Consider the following 21,134-nt stretch of genomic DNA (forward strand, 5'->3'; position numbering starts at 1 on the left):
ACTCTCCCGCTCGTCTGTGCGTGCCAGTTCCTGCATTTCGGGAGCCCTGGGTTTCTTCCCTCCCTCTCTGGAGGCAGTTAGGGGAGGCGACAGGATTATGAAAGAAAAGAAAAAAGCCCCAAATCCTCAAGAACCCTCAAAGTGACAGGCACAAAGACCAGGTCCAGACTGATCGTGTGTGGCCCCCCAGACCTGGGAGCGATTGACACTTTCTTCCTCTTCCTCCTTGGCTCGCCCTCCCTCCCCACCCCCTGACCCTAGGAGGTTTGTTGGCTGGCTGCTTCCCCGCCCCCAGGCCGCGGCGGTCGGGCAGGCGGGCAGCCGGGGGCTCCATCCACGCCGTCCCGCTCGCATGAGACCTTTTCCCCCGCCACTGGCGCCCCCCTCCCCGCGCCCGTGGTGATGCCATGCCCCGCAACCACGGGGGAGGAGATGAGGGCGGCTCCGCCGGGCTCTGGCTGAAGAGCAGCGCGGCGGCGGGCGGGGGGCGCCTGGCTACGGGTATGAAGGATGTGGAGGCGGGCCGGGGCCGCGTGCTCCTGAACTCGGCTGCCCGCGGGGACGGCTTGCTGCTGTTGGGCACCAGCGCCGGCGCGCTCGGCGGCGGCGGCGGCTTTAGAGAGAACCGCCGGGCGAAGCACGGAGCCCGGATGAGCCTGCTGGGGAAGCCGCTGGCTTACAACAGTAGCCAGAGCTGCCGGAGGAACGTCAAGTATCGGCGGCTGCAGAATTATCTGTACAACGTACTGGAGAGACCCCGAGGGTGGGCGTTCATCTACCACGCGTTCGTGTGAGTATCCCCCGAGGCATGCCGCCGCGGGCTGCGCTGCCAGCAGGCGGCGGGCGCGGGGAGCCTTGCAGTGCAGTGCCGTGCTGTGGGTGGCACCCGCGTCGTGCCTCCTCTGCACACACTACTGCTCCGGGAGTGCATGTGGCCATGTGCCCCGCGCCCTGGGAAGCGCGCTCTCCCCCTCCTGCTGCCCGCGCCTCCATCCAAGAACCCTGGACCTGTTTTTCTCACACCCTTACACATACACACACACACATACACACACACACACACACACACACTCACACTCACACACTCGCTTCCCCCTCACTCTGACCCTAGGTTCTTTATACTCCTGTACTTGCCCCGTTCTCATGCCAGGCAGTATTTGTGCTTCTCTTCTCAGCATCTGCTGGACAGGATGTGTGAGAGGCAGGTAGTGAGTAAGTCGGGGGTAGGAGGGTTTGGTGCTGCTAAAACGGAAACTCTTCAATAAGGTAGGGAACCAAGCCCAATGACCTGAAAGCTGGAGTTGGAGAGAGAAGGCTTGAGGGATTGCTGGGCAGTGAGAGAGAGGGCTAGAGGTGGGTGGAAGAGAGAGAGGAAGTGTCAGAGATGTAGGAAACAGAAGACTTAGAACCTCAGTAGTAATCATTCAAGCTCAATAAGGAAAAGCTGGTATTTAAGGGAGAAAAGCTGCTCGACTTTAGTCTAGCCCGGAAGCTGACTTCACCACCTCTCCAGGACAACAAATGTGTTGGGACATACAGCCTGTTAACTGGCAGAGAGAAGTTAGCCAAAGTTTGGGGAGAAGCTGCCTAATCGGAAATAATAATAATAATAATAACAATAATAATAATAAGACTAAAATTGGCCTTCTAGCTACTGTGACTGGGTGTAGTGGTGATGTTAGAACGTGGAATATGCGCAAGCCTTATAATAGAAGAGATCTGCGTTGGGGGGCTCAGTTTTCTCCAAATCTGATATTAATAAGATGCTTCCTGAAGTGGCATGAGCTGCTTCAGACGCTTGGGCAAGGGATCAGGCAGGAGTTGTTTCCAGCAGCACCATCCTGGCTCTAAGTCAATAAAAAGTGTGTGTGTTTAAGCAAAACCCTCACCAGCTAGCAGTGAATGCTTAATGAGAAAATGATTAGAAGCAAATGTTGACTTTTCCCTTAGGCATTTAAAACCTTCCACTGGTTTACTACTGTTTTCCCCACAAGGTCCATTCATCCTTTCAGTCCTTTTCCTACTGCAGTTTTGTGTATCTGGCCATTTTAATATTGCTGCAGAAAGCTCACCTTTCCTGCCTTTTCCCCACTTCCAAATGAAATTATAAATCAGTTTTACAAAGAGATGCTTGTAGAGAAAGTTATCAATGCATTGCTTATGCCCTCTTGAATCTTTCTTTGAAAGGTTGCTTGCCTGGATTTTTGTATGTACTGTCTAAGGGAAGTGCTTCCCAAATATTTTCATCCAAACATAGCTCTCACTATTATTGGGGCATTGGCATACTAGCCTGAAACATTTTTCCAATAAGAAGGTAGAAGCTGAATTAGTATGTGATTCATGAGTTTGACCAGGTGGAGCTCTGCACTCTGTGGGACTCTGGAGTGTGACAATTTTTTATAGTCCAAGATTGGACTAGACCCAAGTCTTGTTTAGCTTACCTCCACCAACTTCACTTGTTATCCTTTATACCTTCCAAGAAGAAAGTTGTTGCATCATAATTACAACAAAAAGCACAAGTGATCATTTCGAATGGTCTTTAAATTGCAATATATTCACATGTTTCTAGAAATGTTTTACTTTAAATAATGGACATATTAGTTGTGTTTTTGGTGTTCAACGTAAGTTGGTAAACACTTAATAACATTACAGATCCTAGTAAATTCATTGTATGTATTAGCATAATATTTAGCAGTAATACACTCTGAATATTCTGTAGTTGCTTCTTAATTAAAAAAAAACAATATTTTACAGGTTTATGAATTTCAAGGTAAACTATTGAATATGGGGAGAATATTTGCAACTGCTAAGATTATAATATGTCCATTGTATTTCTAAGTGTTGTCCTACATCATATTATCTCCTTTACAATAACTTTTTGAAGCTTCACTCTTATTTAAAGCAACCATTCATTCCCCATTAATTTCAAAATAGTTTTGTTAATTTTCTTAAAAACAATAATAGGTTCATCATGAATGAACCCAAAGATATCTTTTAGTGATAGCAATAGGTGGGAAAAGAACTCTGTAGACATCAGTATAGCTAGAATGAAGTTTTCCCTGTGCATTTTGAGAGTATGCTGCAGTTCCTAAGGAATTAGAAAGGGGTGCTAGATCCACACTAACAAAAAAAAAAAAAAAAAAAAAGAATTACTCTTTCTTTTCCCCTCCTATGGGAAAGTTGTGGGAAGCTTCAGAAGGTCCTATGCAAAAGTGTTATCTTGACCTTTACCAGTTATCAATTCAAATAGCCTGGAAGATAACAGATTTCTCAAAAAGCTAATGAAGGCATAGTTGGTTGGAACAGCACCTCTGATAATTTTATTAATAATAATGGACTTTGTAAGAAAATGATTTCTAGAAAAGTGTGACTAAATAATAACATGACCTGCCAGCCTGGGAATCCCCAAATCCTACTTTAATAACAGTTTTTGTAGCATGTATTTTGCCAAGAACAAGTATATGGTGATTAATGAGGTACTTTAGGGATAGATTTACTTAGCAGACCAACATTTTCACTGCCAAGAAACAAGGAAGGCACGTCTAAAGTTATGCTTTGTGTAGAGGAAGATTCCTATTAAGTAGGTATAAGTTGTTATTAAATCATTGTGATGGTATAAAAATAGCATCTACAGGTTCTTGTTAAGAAACATTAAAGCCAAGGACTCCTAGAGAATTCAAAAGACTCCGTAGTTCTTTTCCATTGGTGCACACTCTTGGGGAAATGAAGATGATGGAGAATGACTTGGGGGTAGATATAGTTAGTAGTGATGAGACTGAGTGAAGGAAATGGAGGAAATATTCAAATGTATGTTTTTTTATATTTGTTAGGTGCTGTTAAGGATGATTTTTTCTTGTATCTCTCAACTTTATTAAGGGATATCGATAGAAATTAGACCTGTGATTTCATTGGTAAAGCAAACTCCTGGGATGAGGAAACTCCCTCTACCAATGTTGGCTTGCACCTTCTGGGATACTAAATAACCTTAGTTGCCTAGCCCCAGAGCACTGAGAGGTCGTGACTTGTTCGTGGTCACACAGCCAGTATGTGTAAGGACAGAAGAACCCAGGTTTTTCTGCAGACTGATAGTAGCTCTTTTATCACTGTGTCACTTAACCACTGTTTTTTTTCTTTGTTTCTGTGTTTTGTTAAATAGCTGTCTACCTGGTATTTTAAAAGGCAGGTATATCTGCCTTTGGATCTCTCTGTCTTTTAGGGGAGTGATACAAATATGAAGTTATATATTTTTCTGAATGCTTTTCATCCCCTCCTCTTTTTCTTCTTATGCCTTTAAGAAGAAAGTTGTTAGTAAAAGAAAACATGAAGGTGACCCATACATATGTTTGTGTGTGGGTGTGGGTATGTTTGAAGAATTACAGGGGAAAAAAAATATGTTGTAGATACAGGTAAATCACCATTTGTTACTGTGTTAAACCTATATGCTATTGTATCTTAACTTAGATAGTTAGATTCTGATCCTATAATCTATGCTTTGGAGAAAACCAACCTGATTATAAGCTAAGGACAGAGAACTATCATAGTGAGTGTTATGTATTTTCTAAAGTCAATATGCATAGAAATGTTTGAGTTTCACAGGTTCTTAGGTTGAAGAGAAAGATCATTTCTTTATAGGGGAAAAAGTAGAAGGCTAGGAAACAGGATACCCAGGTCTAAACTCTACTGCCAATTTGATTTGTCACCTTGGGCAAGTACTTTACTCTCTTTGTGCTTTATTTTCCTCTTCTGAGAAATGAGACTAATAACATATAATGACATCAAAAAATATCCCATGTTTGGAACACTTTACTGTTTATAAACTACTTCAGTAGTCAGCTAGGTAGTACAGTGGATAGAGCACTGGACATGGAGTCAGGAAGACCTGAATTCAAATTCAGCCTCAGACACTTACTAGATGTGTGACTCTGGGTAAGTCAATTAACCTCTATTTGCCTCAGTTTCCTCAAATGTAAAATAAAGATAACAGTATCCACAGGTGGATAACAGTATCCACCTATGAGGATCAAATGAGATAATATTTGTAAAGTACTTAGCAAAGTGCCTGGCATAGATGTTCATTCCCTTCCCTGCATTATTATTCCAAATGTACAGATGAAAAATATAATACTCACTTGTACCATCACACAGATAGTTAAGTAGCTACTCCAGAATCAGTCCCAGGTCATCTAATTCCAAATCCTGAACTCTTTCTACCCAACCTTGCCTACTAACATCTATAAGAAAGGTAAAATGAGAAAGATATGTGTGTGTGTATATCATATATATGTATTATATATATATGAAAGTTCTTTGAAAAGTGTAAACTAGTACATAAACATGAGGTGTTATATGTGGCATAATCTGGGTTGTCTCTGCTCTCCCACTTTCTCTCATACATCCCAAAAGTAAGGTACCAGAGCTGTGTGCTTGATAAAGGTGTAGTTGATTGGTGCCTACTCTGGAGGGTGTGCTTAATTACCGACTTAATATATTATTAGTTATGTCGTTTCAAGATCATTTGCTTCTTTGGACATTTATTAATTTGCATTTTCAGTGAGCCAGCTAGCATTTATTAAGTGCTTACCACGTGCCAGGAACTGTGCTAAGTGCTAGATTTATAATATTTGCATTTTGTCAATTCTGTGCCCTTAGCAAAAATCACTTACCACCTTAATATTTAGAATGCCATTCTTTTTACTTTGTACATATAGTAATATGTATTATTTTACTTTATTTATTCATTTTGAACTTAAATACAAAAAGGCCAAAAAAACCCAACTCATTCTCATATACACAGTGTAACATAAAAAGAGGATTCAATTTCATTGAATTTCCATTTTAAGCTGTTTACTTTTTTTTGAAAAACTATGTAGTAAATACTAGACATTGTTTTCAAAGCTACACTGCTTTTCTGTGCTTCCTTTTAAGTTTTCTTTTGTTCTTTGCTGTGCATTTTTTATTTTTTCTCCCTCTTTCCCCACCCCAACCTAGAGAAGGCTACCGTGAGACACTAATATGTACATATGTATGTAAAACCATACTATATATACTTCTATTTATCAGTTCTTTCTCCGGATGTGGATAGCATCTTCCTTCCGAGGTCCTTTGCAGTTGATATCCAAATAAAATTTATAATACACAAAATGACTTAGTTATTCAAAATTTATCTTAGAACAATTTTGCTATTACTGTGTATAACATTCTCTTGGTTCGGCTCATTTCACTCTTCATCATTTCATGCAAGTCTTTCTATGTTTTTCTAAAATCAATCAGTTCATCATTTCTTATAGCACAGTAGTATTCCATCATAACCATATACTACAACTTGTTTAGGCATTCCCCTGTTGATCTCCTCAATTTCCAGTTCATTGCCACCATGAAGACAGCTACTATAAATATTTTAGAATATATAAGTTCTTCTCTTTTTTCCCTAATCACCTTGGAAAACAGACTTAATTGTGGTATTGCTAGGTCAAGGGGTATACACAGTTTTCTAACTCTTTGGGCATAACTCCACATTGCTCTTTCAAAATGGCTGGAGTACGCAGTTCCACAAACAGTGAATTAGTGTCCCAATTTTTCCACATCCTCTCCAACATTTGTCGCTTTCCCCTTCTATCATTTTAGCCAATATGACAGCTGTAAGATGATATCTCAAAGTTGTGTTAATTTGAATTAATTTAATTAATTGCATTTAATTTAATTTTCTGCAATCAATTGTGAGTTGAACATTTTTTCATATGACTATATATAATTTTGATTTCATTGAAAAACTGCCTGTTCATATCTTTTGACTATTTATCAATTGGGGAATGACTCATATTCTTATAAATTTGACAAAGTTCTTTATATATTTGAGATGAGACCTTTATCTGAGAAGCAATATGAGGTATTTTAAAACCAGCTATTTGGTCAGTTTCCACTTGCAAGTATAGTTCAAGAGTATCCTGTTGGACTTAGAACATATTGAAAAGTGTTAAAAAATGAGGAGCTGATAATGTTGGGAAAATTGTCAATAATATAAAACTCAAGGAAAGCAATTTTCCGAATAGAATGAAGTCATGACACTAGAGCACTTGTAAACAAGGAAGACAGCCAGCTGCCTTTAGATAATTGCTTGCAAAGAAGAAGTGCCAATTTTAATTTTTAATTGCAAATGGCTATTTTGGCAAGTGAAAATGCCAACAGAGTATCTTTTAGCACAGAGGCACGAAGCAACTTGAAACCCCCTTGTAATATAGCAACCACTAACCGTTCTGTTTTATGATTTGTGGGTGTTTCTATTTTAATTTCCTAGGTCTTCAATTGTTTACAAGAAACCTACATGTGTAGTTTTATTGGGTTGCTAACTGGAGCACAGATTGTCATAATGAGTGCAGTTTTTCAAAATAAGTAAAATTATTTTATAATTCTTGATATTTTAGATGATTTGGAGGACTACACACCAGCATTTCACCCTAAATAAGTAAATAAATAAAAGTTATAGAGAGTTTCAGTGGTCTTCAGTTTTGACGTTTAGGTAAAAATAATTAGAGAGAGGGATGAAATTTGTGATATCACTGGTAGATAGGCAACTCCTGGTTAAGGAAAGTCTCATTACCAATGTAAGCTGGTACCTTTTCTGCAACTCAAAGTCTTAGAAGCACCCAGAATACTGAAGGATTAATTGATTTGCCCAGAGTCACAGGACCAGTACATAGTAGAGGTAACCACCTGACCTCAAGTCTTCCTGACTCCCAACCTAGAGCCCTATGCTGCTTTCAATTTAAAAATCTGTTTGAACTCTGTGCTCCTGTCCTTTGGCAGAAAGAGGTTTTTGCATCCAAGTGGACTTTTTAAGTTGTTTTTTTTTTAACTGTATCAGCTATAATGTAAGACAAATAGCACATGTAAGCTGAAGATTTTTTAAAGTATCCTAAAGTCATATATCAGGAAGTATGGAACTTGATCATTTTATATTTCAAAGAATATTTAAGTTTAAGCTCATGATGTGACATGTGACAATTCTTTTTAGCACATAGTTCCAAAATCAGAGTTTCAGAGTTTTCATTTTAATCATTTGGGATGTGATCCTAGCATCTCTGCTGCATGTTAATCTGAGATAGGATTTACTTACAGACTGTTATCATCACCTGTGCACCAGGGCCATTCATGCCTGGTAGGTAGTAGAGAATGTTGTGATAGAGGGACAGAAACAGAAAGAGACAGAGACAGAGACGGAGAGAGGTAGAGATAGAGAGACAGAGACAGAAAGACACAGAGACAGAGGGACATAGAGACACAAAGAGAGACAGAAACAGAGAAAGACTGTCAGTATCATAATTTACCAACCCTGCAAATGTTTGGTGCTTTTGCCAACCCTCTCAGCCTCCTATACTTTGGATCCTGTTCATCTGAATTCTCAGTGCTTGACTAGTCTTTGATCTCTGGCTACCTAGATTTGTGGTTATCTAGTAGTTTTCTTTTAATGAATGATACTTTGGTCTAGGCCAACCCTATCTTGTTAACTGCTCATGTTTTCGTGTGAGAGAATCTTTTTTCCTCATAATCTCTTGGAGATGAATTGATTGTACTCTCCAACTAACCAGGGAAGAATAAAATTTACAATTGTACCCCACCTCCAGTCAAGGTAACATTTAGGAAGTGGAATAAACCATTTCAGAGGGCAGTGAGGACACGCTCAACATTAAAGTGAAAGTTGAATGACCTTTGGTATATGTTGTAGTAAGGGGAATTTGGGGGCCATGTCTGGATTGGATTAGATAGCCTTTGAGATTCCTCTTAACTGAAATTCATTGATTCTCATTAACTCTCATTAAAGTTTTTTCAATGATCAAAAGTCTATTTTCTCTCCCTCAGGGCTCTCTGATGCCCACTGGACAAAAGAAAAACAAAACCTTTGTAACAAATAAGCATAGTTAAGCAAAACAAATGACCATATTGGCTATGTCCTAAAGATTTATGCCTTGTTCTGCATCCTGAAACCTCTTAGGCAGGAGATGGGTAGCAAGCTTCATTGTATTCTATATATAAATTCTACTTGTTATTCCAAAGTTAAAACTTGTTTATAACAAAGAATCATATTGCCTAATCACCCCCACCTTAAAAATAATTTATGTTTGTTTTTAATGGTTATGTGTTGAGTGCTATGCAAGAAAATATAATATATACTGTTCATCACGTTTAATCAAACATGAAGACAAATGAATAATTTGAATGTGTATGGTATTGGTCTGAACTAGGGGAGAATCCAGGAAAGTGAGGCGGGCCTTTTCACCTTTTATCTTCTAGGGATTTCATTTCTTAGGATAATATAAAGTATTATTAATCATATTCTATGCCTTTCTGGTCTATAAAAACACATTACAAAACCAATCTGAATTTGTCTCATTATTTAATTTAAGATGTGCCAAAATATCTTTTCCTTATTATCTTTTTGAAGCTATTAAAAATGACACTTGGCCTACTTACTTCAGAATTTAATGTGACGTAACTAATGTTGCATAATATTGAGTCCAATGTAAGCTCCTTGAGGGAAGGAACTATTTTATTTTTTGTTTTGTTTTGTTTTTTTGTTTTTGGCTAGGCAGTGGTGTTAAGTGACTTGCCCAGGGTCACAGCGCTAGTAAGCGTTATGTGTCTGAGGCTGGATTTGAACTCAGGTCCTCCTGAATCCAGGGCCAGTGCTCTATCCACTGCGCCACCTAGCTGCCCCCATTTTTTGTTTTATTTGTATTCATGATACCTGTACTTTTGAGGGGAGGGGAAGGGGACCTCATTAGTTTAGGGAGATGGATCTATGATCTATTTCATTGATGTAAACAGCTCCTGGTGTCAAAACTCCTTTTACCAATACAAATCAATCACTCTTCTATAACTTAGCCTACTTAAAGTGTAGTATGAACAGGACTGAGAAGATGTCTTTTGGTCTTTTCACACAGCAAACATTTGTTAGAGGCAAGATTTACTTGAACCCAGGTCTTCATGATCTGACACTATCCCTGCATCCTGGGCCATCTCCAGTTGTCCTGAACTATATCTGGCCACTGGACTCAGATTGTTCCAGAGGAGAAAGTGAGATTGGTAACTTTGCACAACCTCCCTCACTTAAATCCAATTGACTTGCAAGTCATGGCATCATCTTTCTGATGTCACGGTCCTCTTCAAGAACAAAGGACAAGGGGCAGCTAGGTGGCACAGTGGATAGAGCACTGGCCCTGGATTCAGGAGGACCTGAGTTCAAATCCGGCCTCAGACACATAACACTTGCTAGCTGTGTGACTCTGGGCAAGTCACTTAACCCCATTGCCTAGCAAAAAAAAAAAAAATAGGACAAACCACACACACAGCTATCCATTATACAATCCTACTTCTCCTCTCACACATAATGGGAGTGTTCACTAAATGTGTGTTGAATTGAATGGAACATTTAAACAGTATCTGAGAATTAGGATAGATTCATTAATTTATATAACTGAAACAAGTGAAGCATATGGTATTTTAATAAATCAAAAATTAAAACATAATGGAAGACATAGTGATACAATTGGTAATAAGGTGATGTTATAGAAACCACAAGGTTGGAGTAAACTCTACTCATTAGGAAGGGGAGTCAACCGTATCAGATGATTCAAAAATTAAGGAGAGTGAAGACTGAGATAAGTCCTTTGGATTGAATAATTATTGGGTCACTGGTAATCTTTGAGAGAGCAGTTTCAATATTAATGGGACCAAAGTAAGACTTCAAGAAGTTGCAGAGAAAGTTTGTGATGAGAAAGTATAAGGATCTGGTATGATAATTTTTTTTAAAGATGAAAGAAAATTGTCTTTGAAAAAGAGGTGAAATATAGATTCACAAGATCCTATATTTAGAGCTGAAAAGGAACTCAGAAGTCATCTAGTCCAGGGGTTTCAAATCATGGCTATAAAACTTTTGAATGCAGGCTAAATCAGATTAAAATGTAATTGAGAAGTGTTTAACAAAATAAATAAAAATATAGATAATGTTAATTTGTGGTTTTCTAAGTCAATATGCAGTGTAGGGATCCGTTTGTATCTGAGTGTGTTCTAGTTCAACTCTTTCATTTTATTGAGGCCAACAGAGGTTGATGACTCACCCAAAGCTTATGTGGGGAATAAGAAGTATGCTAGCTAGGGGGAGTAGAAGAGTCAGAAGCAGGATTTTTTTTTTTAAATTGGCAGTTGGGAGAATAATATATACTTGTAGGCATAGAAGAAGGAACAAGTAGAGACTGAAAAACTAAAGCTGCATGAGAAAAAGGATTTCTGGAGCAAGATTCTGGAATATGTTATAGGTTAGATAAGATGAAAAGTATAGGGAGAAGAGTCAACCTTAGCCAGGAGCTGAGTACCTCTTCTCCTAAGGCAGGTAGGGAAGTAGAAAGAAGTAATGAAACTGAGGAGTTTTAAGCAGTGGTAGAAGTCATGAGTTGAGGGAACACTCAGTGTATGGAATTAGTTTTCCCAGTGAATTAGGTGACTATGTCATATATAATAGTGTGGATGGATTGCAGTTCAGGTATTGAGGTGAGAGGAAAAAGTTTGGAATAGTCACTGGAAAAAGAAATGGGCTTTCCCCACACACACACTGTTCTTGCCTATAAATGCTTTGTATTCCACTTGTATTTGCCTTTTACCCCTGTTTCCCCAAGTACATTATGTTAAGCTCAAATCCCATTCTGTATTATTGTCCATCAGGTTCCAGAAGCTGTGGGAAACTTGCAGTCATTCCTCTCTTTTCTTATCTTTGTCATGCCCTTTATCTAAGGACCTGCTCATGTTCCAACTTCTGAATTGTGCTAATCTCTTCCTCTTCTTGACTTCTATATTTAATATCTGTACTATACATTTTCCCATTTTGTTGTATTCTGCCTTACCTTATCCTACAATTGTTTCATGTACCTAAGCCTTATTTTGCCAGCTAGATTTCAGGTTCTCTCAAGAAAAGTCATGTATCATAAAAGTATTTTAGCACAAAAAGCACTTTAGTTAAAATCAGTATATATTCTTTATTTTGTTTCAGTACTTCATTTCAGTTCTGCACATTATTAACAAGAAGCTATTTTAACAGCTTAACATTTTTGCAAATATGACCAGTGAATGTCCCCCTCATTTAAATTGTAGACTTAAAATGCTGTGATGACCCACTAACATTATTTGTTGTCCAACTTTAGAATAATAATTTATATTTTCATTGCATTACATCAACAGCTCATTCAAATCAGCATTGACTGCTTTATTTTAGTACGGTAAGAGCAGAATATAGGAACTGTATACTGATACTTCTCCCAGCCTTGCAAAATGAATCATATTGAGAGATCTTTTGGATTGTTCTGAATAATATTTGTCTGCCTTTCTCTTTTCTTCCCTTAAGTTTCAGTTTATCTGTATTTTTAATATTTTCCCTCATTCATTTATTCCTTTATCTTTCTTTTCCATTCATTGTGGTGCTCCCAGTTTTACCAATCCAGTCCTCTTCTGTAACTTTTACTTTTTCCTTCCCACATCTAGCTTTCAGGAGCAGTATTTCTCCATTTTATCACCAGGCATCATTTGTAATCTTATGTGTTCCTCCCTCTAAAGGAACCTCCTAGAGGGAACTAATAATGCATTAACACTTAAAACCATAAGCATGCCCTGAGGCTACCTGGTGTAAGTGGCAGTTGCAATCTAATTTAATTTAATGCTTTCTACTCTTTAATTCAACATTGACCTCCGGCAGGACAACCACTGAGGGGTAAGGAATTCCAGTTTCCTTATACCATCAATGAAGGAGTTTCATTTCTGTTTTATTTTTGTTGTTGTTGTTTTGTTTTCCTTTTAATGACTGGAGGAGTGGGGGTAGTGGTCAGCATTTATTTAGGAAAATCTTGGGACCAGGTCTAAAAAATGCTCTGAACACTTCCCTGCTGCCCTAAGTAGAATATCACTTGTGATAAGAGAAAATTGGTTTTTCTCCAGCATATATATATATGTATGTATGTATATATGTATATATATATACACACACACACATATGTGTGTATGTATATGTATGTGTATATATATATATGTAAAATATACATGACATTTTAAAAGGAGATGTTTGAGGAAAGGGAGAAGTAGAACAGGATAAATTATCTCACATAAAAGGGGAGCAGAGGAGCTTTTATGGTGGAGGGGCAGATGAAGAGTGGGGGTGGTGGACAATGCTTGAACCTTACTGTCACTGGAACTGGCTCAAGGAGGGAATAACATACACACTCAGTTGGGTATGATAGAAGGAAAGGTGAATTGGGGGAGGCAGCGAGAAGCAAAATACTTTTTGTGAGAGACAGGGTGAAAGCAGGGGAGGGGGTGGGGAGGAGAGAGAGAGAGAGAGAAAGGAAAAACAGGGAAAATAGGATAGAGGGAAATGTACAGTAATCACAACTGTGAAAAAATTATAGCAAGTTTCTCTGATAAAGTCCTCATTTCTCAAATATATACTGAATATAGTACTAAGTGAAATTTATAAAAATAAGAGCCATTCCCCAATTGATAAATGGTCAAAGGATATGAACAGGCAGTTTTCAGATGCAAAAATCAAAATTCAAATGAAGAAATCATATAGCCATATGAAAAAATGCTCTAAATCAGTGTTTATTAGAGAAAACAACTCTGAGGAACCCCCTCACACCTATCAGATTGGCTAATATGACTGAAAAGGAAAATGACAAATGGTGAGGATATGGAAAAAATGGGAGCACTGTTATTGGAGTTGTGAACCAATCTAACCATTCTGGAGAGCAATTTGAAACTATGCCCAAAGGGATATAAATCATGTATACCCTTTAACCCAGCAATACCACTACTTGGTCTGTATCCCAGAGAGATTAGGGGAAAAAAGGGGGAAGAGGACGTATATGTACAAAAATATTTTTAGTAGCTCTTTTTGTGGTGACAAACACTTGGAAACTGAGATGCCCACCAACTGGGGAATGACTGAAGAAGTTGTGGTATATGATTGTGATGTAAAACTATTACACTATAAGAAATGAAAAGCAGAAAGACTTACATGAACTGATGCAAAGTGAAATGAGCAGAACCAGAACATTGTACATAGTAATATCAATACTGTATGATGATCAATCATGAATGACTTAGCTATTATCAACAATACAATGATCCTAGATAATTCTAAAGGACTTATGAAAAATGCTATTCATCTCCAAAGAAAGAACTGATGGCATCTGAATGCAGATTGAAGCACTTTTTTTTTTAACTTTCTTTATTTTGGGTTTTGGTTTTGTATTGTTTGGTCTGTGTTTTCTTTCACAACAGACTATTATGGAAATGTGTTTTGCATGACAGCAAGTGTATAACCTATATCAAGTTTTTGCCTGCTCAGTGAGCTGAAAGAGAAGGAATGGAGGGAGAGAATTTGGAACTCAAAATTTTAAAAAATGAATGTTAAAAATTGCTTTTATATGTAATTGGAAAAATAAAATACACAAAAAAGGGGCTGTTTTCCATTTAGAACACAACTGCGCACATAAAAGAAAAAGGATAAACATGAATTGTTATTACCACAAAGAACTGTTGGAGATTGTCTTAAGACAGAGAAAGGTGTCTCAATACTTTCTGAATGCATTCTCTTATCTGTGTTTAAATAACAATCAATTTTTTTTCAGATAATCCTTTTGTATTTTAGGAGAAGTAAAGAAGTAGCAGTGATGCTTTTGCTAAGACTTCTGCCTGTTGACATAATGAAAATTAGTTGCAATTATAAGACCATGCCCCTAACATTTCAAGAATTAAGGCTACCTAGAGAAGTAGTCTGTCATAACATCCTGGAGAGGACTGTGATTTCTTCTGGTTCAGAGTTGACCATGCTGATCAGGAATAAAACCCAATCATGTCAACATTCTTTCTATCCCAGAAATGTTTGCAAGTTTATAAATTTAGAGCTGGAATGGACCTAAGAAATCATCAAGTCCAACTATCTTATTTTACAGATGAGGAAACTGAGCAAGAGAGGCTAAATGATTTGCCCTAGGTCACATGGACAATAAGTATCTGTTAGTTGTTTAGAGCCCTCATATACATGCACAATATCATCTCATTTGTCTCTTCAAGACCATAGTATTGTTTTTAACACAACATTCATGTAATTGTAGTATCAATTATTTTCTTAAAGAGTAGATATAAAATTCTGATAAGCCATGTGCCCTACCAATGTTTTAGGAAGAATAACCCAGCTGCAATATGCAGTACTGAAAGGTCTTCAAAACAAGATAACCAAAATGGTAAAACTCCTTGAGTTTCATGTTATATGAGGATAAGGATATTTAAGCCTTAGAGGGGAGAAAGCTTATGGGGACATGATGTTGTTGTTGTTTAGTTGTTTTTCAGTTGTGTCTGGGGGTTTTCTTGGCAAAGAAACTGAAGTGGTTTGCCATTTCTTTCTCCAGCTCATTTTATAGATGAGATAACTGAGGCATACAATGTTAAGGACTTGGCCAGGTCACAGAGCTAGTAAGTGTCTGAGGCCAGATTTGAACTCAGCAAAGTGAGTCTTCCTGACCCCAGTTCAGCAGTCTATCAACTGTGCCACCTAATTGCCCAGGGGCCAGGTAACTATCTTCAAATAATTGAAATATGGAGAAAGGATAGATTTACTTTGTTAGAACTGAACTAGGGATATCAGGGCAAAGTTTCAGAGAAGCAAATTTCAGCTTGATAAAAGTAGAAATTCCTAAAAGTTAGAGCTATCCAGAGGTGTAATTGGCAAGGTGATGGATTCCCCCTCATTATAATTCTTTAGACAAAGACTGCAAGACCATGTGACAGGTGTTTTCTGTAGAGAATTCTTATTAAGGCATGGATTGAACTTGATGCTCACCAAAGTCCCCACCAACTCTGAAATTACAAGATTCTTTGAGGTCATCTACAATTACTATAGAGGGAGATAAATGCATATAATCCAGAGACAAGATGTTGAAGGCTTGAACAAGGGTAGTAATTTTGAACAGAGAATGGAAGGGATCTATGACAGAAAAGTAAGAGAAAAGCCAAAGCAAAGGCCGTATTATAAATAAAGAGCCAATAATGTACTGAGAAAGGGAGACAAAGGAGTTTATGGGGTATCTAAAGTTTTTGAGAATGAGTAACTAGTAGAATATTTATATCAGTGACATAAAAAGGGATATGTGGGGTGGGGGATGATTTTGAGGGGAAGTTGATGGATTTAATTTTATATACCACTGAGTAGGATGATGAGACATCAAAGCAGAAATGGCCATTGGCTACTTGGAGAAAATGATTGTCTTCTGGGAGAGAGGAGGGAGCTGGAAACGTAAAGATTGTCAGAATAAAGATTTTAGTTGAAGCTGAGAGTGTGGAGAGACAGAAACAGAGAGACAAAGACAGATTCAGAGAGAGACAGAGACAGAGAAGAAAAGAGCAAAAGAGTCAAGAATTGAGGTTTTTAATAAACTACCCTTTAGAGAACAGGAGAAAGAACAGTCAGTAAATGAAACAGAAGAGTTAAAGTCAAACTAATAGAGTGGAAAGAAGCAGGATAATGTAATGGAAAGAAGTCGAGTTCAAATTCTGGTTCTGCAATCCTTTCCTTGTGACTCTGTGCAAGCCACCCAATGTTGCTGAGCCTCAGTTTCCACATTAATAAAATATCTATATTCTGTGTTCCTAGACTCATGGAGGCCATAGGAGGAAAGAATTTCAAGAAAGTTCATTTATGACTGATATTTCACAGAAGGCAATCAGAGTGAGCATTGAGAAAGGCCATTGGATTTTATCATTTGTAGATAATTGCCTTTGATGGGTCATTTTGAGTATAGTTGTCATGGAACAAGCTAAATTGTAGATTTATGAAAGAATGAGTAGTGAGATGGTAAGATAATAGAAGAAAGGTATATGTACCATACATTTTAAAACTTTGGTAGTTAATGGACAAAGAAATGGCAAGGTCTCTTGAGGGACCTGAAGGATGAATGATCTTACAGATGTGATAGTTGGTCAGGAGCTTAAGGAGAATAGTTTAGAAAAGTTGTCATGGGGAGTATGCTAGTAAGTCAACAATAGATGAATAACAGGATGGATACTGGACAAATTCTGCCTGATACTGGCTTTTTCCAAGATTATTTTCAATAGAAATTGAAATAACAAAGAACAGAGGTAAATTCAGAACTGAGAATTTGCATAGTAAAAGGGCCATCAGTTGAAATCTTGGGTGTTAGTGAGATAGGCATTAACATAGTAAACCATGAAATTTAGTCTAGATTGGGAATCTAATTTGCTTAGAACAGCCTGAATAATTTAAAAAGATTTGAAGAATTGGAATTATCTGGATTAGAGTAAAGGGAGGGTTTAGTAGATAGATATGAGCTGTCATTACAGAGGAGAGCTGAGATTGACATCTTGAAGCAGTGATTTAATGTTTCCTCTGGGGCTGAAAAATTTTCACAATTCAAAAGTGTTGATGCCTTCTCATGAATAGTCAAAGTGGGGAAAACACTGAAGGTTGAGAAGAGGGAAGAGAGGGACAAAAGAGGCATTTTTTTAAATGAAGAATTAGATTTAATTCTTAAGGATAGCCTAAATATCCCTTTGGAATAATTTTAAGGAAGGATTGATATTGAACAATGCTGGGAGGAAAGTTGGATCACATATTAGTGTTGCCATTTGACTGTTAAAGAAACATATCCAAAGAAGGTCATACTACTAGCTAATGGGATGAAACAGAACAGAACCCAAAGTTTATCTAATAAGTCTCCTTATCTAATATGTCTCCTGCCACATTATTTGGAAATTTCAGCAATTGTTAATCATGGCTTCAAGAAGTTTAACTTGCCTTTTTTTCTAATTAAAAATTTGTACCTTAAAGCTTACTATATCCCTTAGCTACTGAAAGGAAAGAAGTCATGGGTTAATTTAACAAATGATAACATTTTTACTAGTGTAGTCAAGTGGTTTTGTAAATGAGAAAAACTGGAAACTTTAGGACATTTTCAGTGCAAACATTAGAATCTGTGATATCAGCAGCTTTGGTGTGGTTGCCATTGCATTTTCATTTTGGTCTTATATTGATAAAATGCTTAGAATTTTAAATTAAATTAATTTTAAGCTGGAATTTCTACTTAGTTAAATTTTCGAACAAGCTCAAGAAAAGTATATTTTCAGAAAGTAAGTCATTATATTTTTTGAGGGACAAGGGAAGCTTGGATATATGCTTATTGTGTGTGTACACATTTGCAATAAATTTTAATGAATACTTTCACACATTTAGCATCAGAATTTGTACAACTGGGAAAGACCTTAGAGATCATCTAATCTAACCACATTATTTTGTACATGAGGAAACTGAAGCCCAGAGAGAGGCAATTAATTTGTTCATAGTCACAGGGCTACTGAATGGCAGAGAAGAGACTAGATCCTACATTTCTTGAGTTCCTGTTGAAGAAATTTATTTCAATTTAACATTTTGCCATCATCTACTATATATATATGTGTGTGTGTGTGTGTCATATTGTATTTTATATAAAAAATTAGCAATGGATTCATTTTCAAGTAAAAATATTGTGTAAAGCTAATTTAATACTTTTCTGCCCATAATTATTTTCATAAGCTTCATCCTCACAAAATCAAATGAAAGGTTTTTTTTTTACCTTGCCTCGCAGAAAGAAAATATTATCTCAATGATTTTGCTTTATACAAAAAGATGAATTTCTCAAAAGTTCTGAAAAGCCATGAGAAAATTATTTTGGGCTTATAAATATATTTGGGCTTATTCAGACTAAGCAAAATGATCCTTTAGACTGAAGATCTTTTGTTATACTGAAACATTTAATAACTCACTTTTATATAATGTTTTATAATATGTTGTCATCTCAGTAATGTCCAACTCTTGTTAACCCTATTTGAGACTTTCTTGGCAAAGATACTGGAGTGGTTTGTCATTTCCTTTTCCAGTTTATTTGACAGATGAGGAAACTAAGGCAAACATGGTTAAGTGGATTTAAACTCAGGAAGATGAGTCTTCCTGACTCTAGACACGACATTCTATCCACCAATCCACCTCCCTTCCAGTTTTATAGTATACAAAATACAACTCCCAACAGACCTGTGAGGTAGGTAGTAGAAATGTGTCATCTCCATTTTACAGATAAAGGAACTGAGACTTAGAGGAATTGAAGAACCTGTAAATATTTACACATCTATTATATCATAGAGCTGGGACACCGTTCAAGGTTTTCTGACTCCTGATTCAGTGTTTTATTATTTAAAGTGTATGTTTTTCACACTAGTCAAATGAAAAAGACACACTAGTTTTTATTCAGGTGCAGCTATGGTCATGATTAACAGAGAATTAGTTATTGTTGAGTACTAGAAATTTTATCAGAAAAATACAGAGATAGTATCAAGTCATGCTTTTGGAGTACTTTCTTCACTGTAACCTTACATGCAAATATTTTTATAAATAAGCAATTGACTCTCCCAGGGACACACATCTAATAATTTCCAGTGCTGGGACTTGATTCCAAGTCTTTCAACTCTGGGTTCAATGTGTAGTCCATTACTTGAGTGACTCTTCTACTGAGCAAGCAATGCTCAGCAAGGGACTGATAGACCTTACATGAGAATTCCAAGAGTAATATGCACAGACACCAGCCTGGTAATTACACATGGTGAATCCATTAGGGCGAGGTGAACCAGTAACTCCAGAAACATAAACTACCTCTAACAGCTGTATTTAAATCTGCCAAATTGAACAGATTTGGCAGGAAGCTCATATGCTCTGAGGAAGCAGGTGCCAAGAGAGTCAGCTGCCGGCAGAAGCAGCCAGATAAGATAAACCCAGCCCTGAAAGTCTTTTGTGGCTAAGAGATGGTATGTAGGCAAGAAACGTCAGGCAGTGCAAGCTCCTAAAATGTTGGTGCAAGTGACCAAAATAAAACCTGAAATTCAATGGCCTCTCTCCTGTCTGTATCTATCAATCTAGCTATCTACCCTCCACCTATCTGTCTATCTGTCTGTCTGTCTACCTACCTATCATCTATCCATCTACCTGTCTGTTATTTATCTATCTATATATCTGCTCTCCATCTATCATCTATCTCATGAACTGCTTTTTATGGCAATAGTATATTTAGAAAAGTCTTTCATTAATATTGCCAGAGCAGGAACATTTGGAAGCATCTAGGTGGCTCAGTGAATAGAGCACCGGGCCTGGAGTCAGAAAGGCCTGGGTTCAAATATGGCCCCAGACACTTACTAGTTGTGTGACCCTGGAAGGTCACTTAACTTTTATTTGCTTTAATCTACTACAGAAGGAAATGTCAAACCACTCCAGTATCTTTGCCAAAAAAAAAAAAAAACCAACCCTAATGGGGTCACAAAGAGTCAGACACAACTAAATGACTGAACACCAACATGGATCTTTGGGCCTGAATTGTATGGGTCCCTGAGTTGTACATATGATTCTAGTACAAATCCAATTGCCAAACTGAGGAGTACTTTCTTTGGCACAAACTTTTAACTTGCAAAAATTTAATTTTAGAAATGGTGGGCCAGAGAAACTCAGTGCAAGTTAGGAACTCCCCTATATTTCATCTATCCAGTCAGCCAGTCATAGTGCTTATTGTATAGAGTACCATATTGTTTTACCAACAACTATCTATGTGTAACTATCTCTTGACTTTCCATTTTATGGAGATGTCATATTCTTTTTCATTCACTGTAAAGCTCCACCACAGATGGACGTGATCCAGAGTCACTTCAGGTCAGTCAATATCCATTGTGTGGGCTAGGAGCAGGACTTATAAGGAAGCCAAGATCAGGGGAGGCTTTTGCAGGCTACAAGGCTTTATTCCTGAATAGTTTGGAGAGGTGATTGTTTTAACTGCCACAAACACTAGCAGCACCTTAAATACACCTTTATCTTAAGAGCTCAATTGTATACCAACCTGCCTTTGGTTCCCTAGTGAGTAGACAATTTAAAACCTTTGATCATCCAGAGGGTAGCTTTAGAGAGTGTTTTGATCTCACATTTATTATACTGCTTCAGTATGTTTAGGTGTTTAAAATACAGAAACAGCCTGAACACACTGTTACTGAATAAGAAAAAGTAATCACAA

The 21,134-nt window shown here is 37.6% G+C and overlaps 1 protein-coding gene across 1 annotated transcript in view; it reads left to right on the forward strand.

Moving 5' to 3' along the window:
* The first annotated feature begins 407 nt into the window (after nt 1-407).
* KCNQ5 (potassium voltage-gated channel subfamily Q member 5) overlaps nt 408-21,134 on the forward strand; it is a 680,699-nt gene continuing 659,972 nt past the window's right edge. The window contains exon 1 of the mRNA XM_027852966.1: nt 408-790. Within this exon, the coding sequence (XP_027708767.1) occupies nt 408-790 (383 nt within the window). The remainder of the gene's footprint in view (nt 791-21,134) is intronic.

Source organism: Vombatus ursinus, unplaced genomic scaffold (genome assembly GCF_900497805.2).
Source record: "Vombatus ursinus unplaced genomic scaffold, bare-nosed wombat genome assembly UNPS02009835.1, whole genome shotgun sequence".
Taxonomy (NCBI): domain Eukaryota; kingdom Metazoa; phylum Chordata; class Mammalia; order Diprotodontia; family Vombatidae; genus Vombatus; species Vombatus ursinus.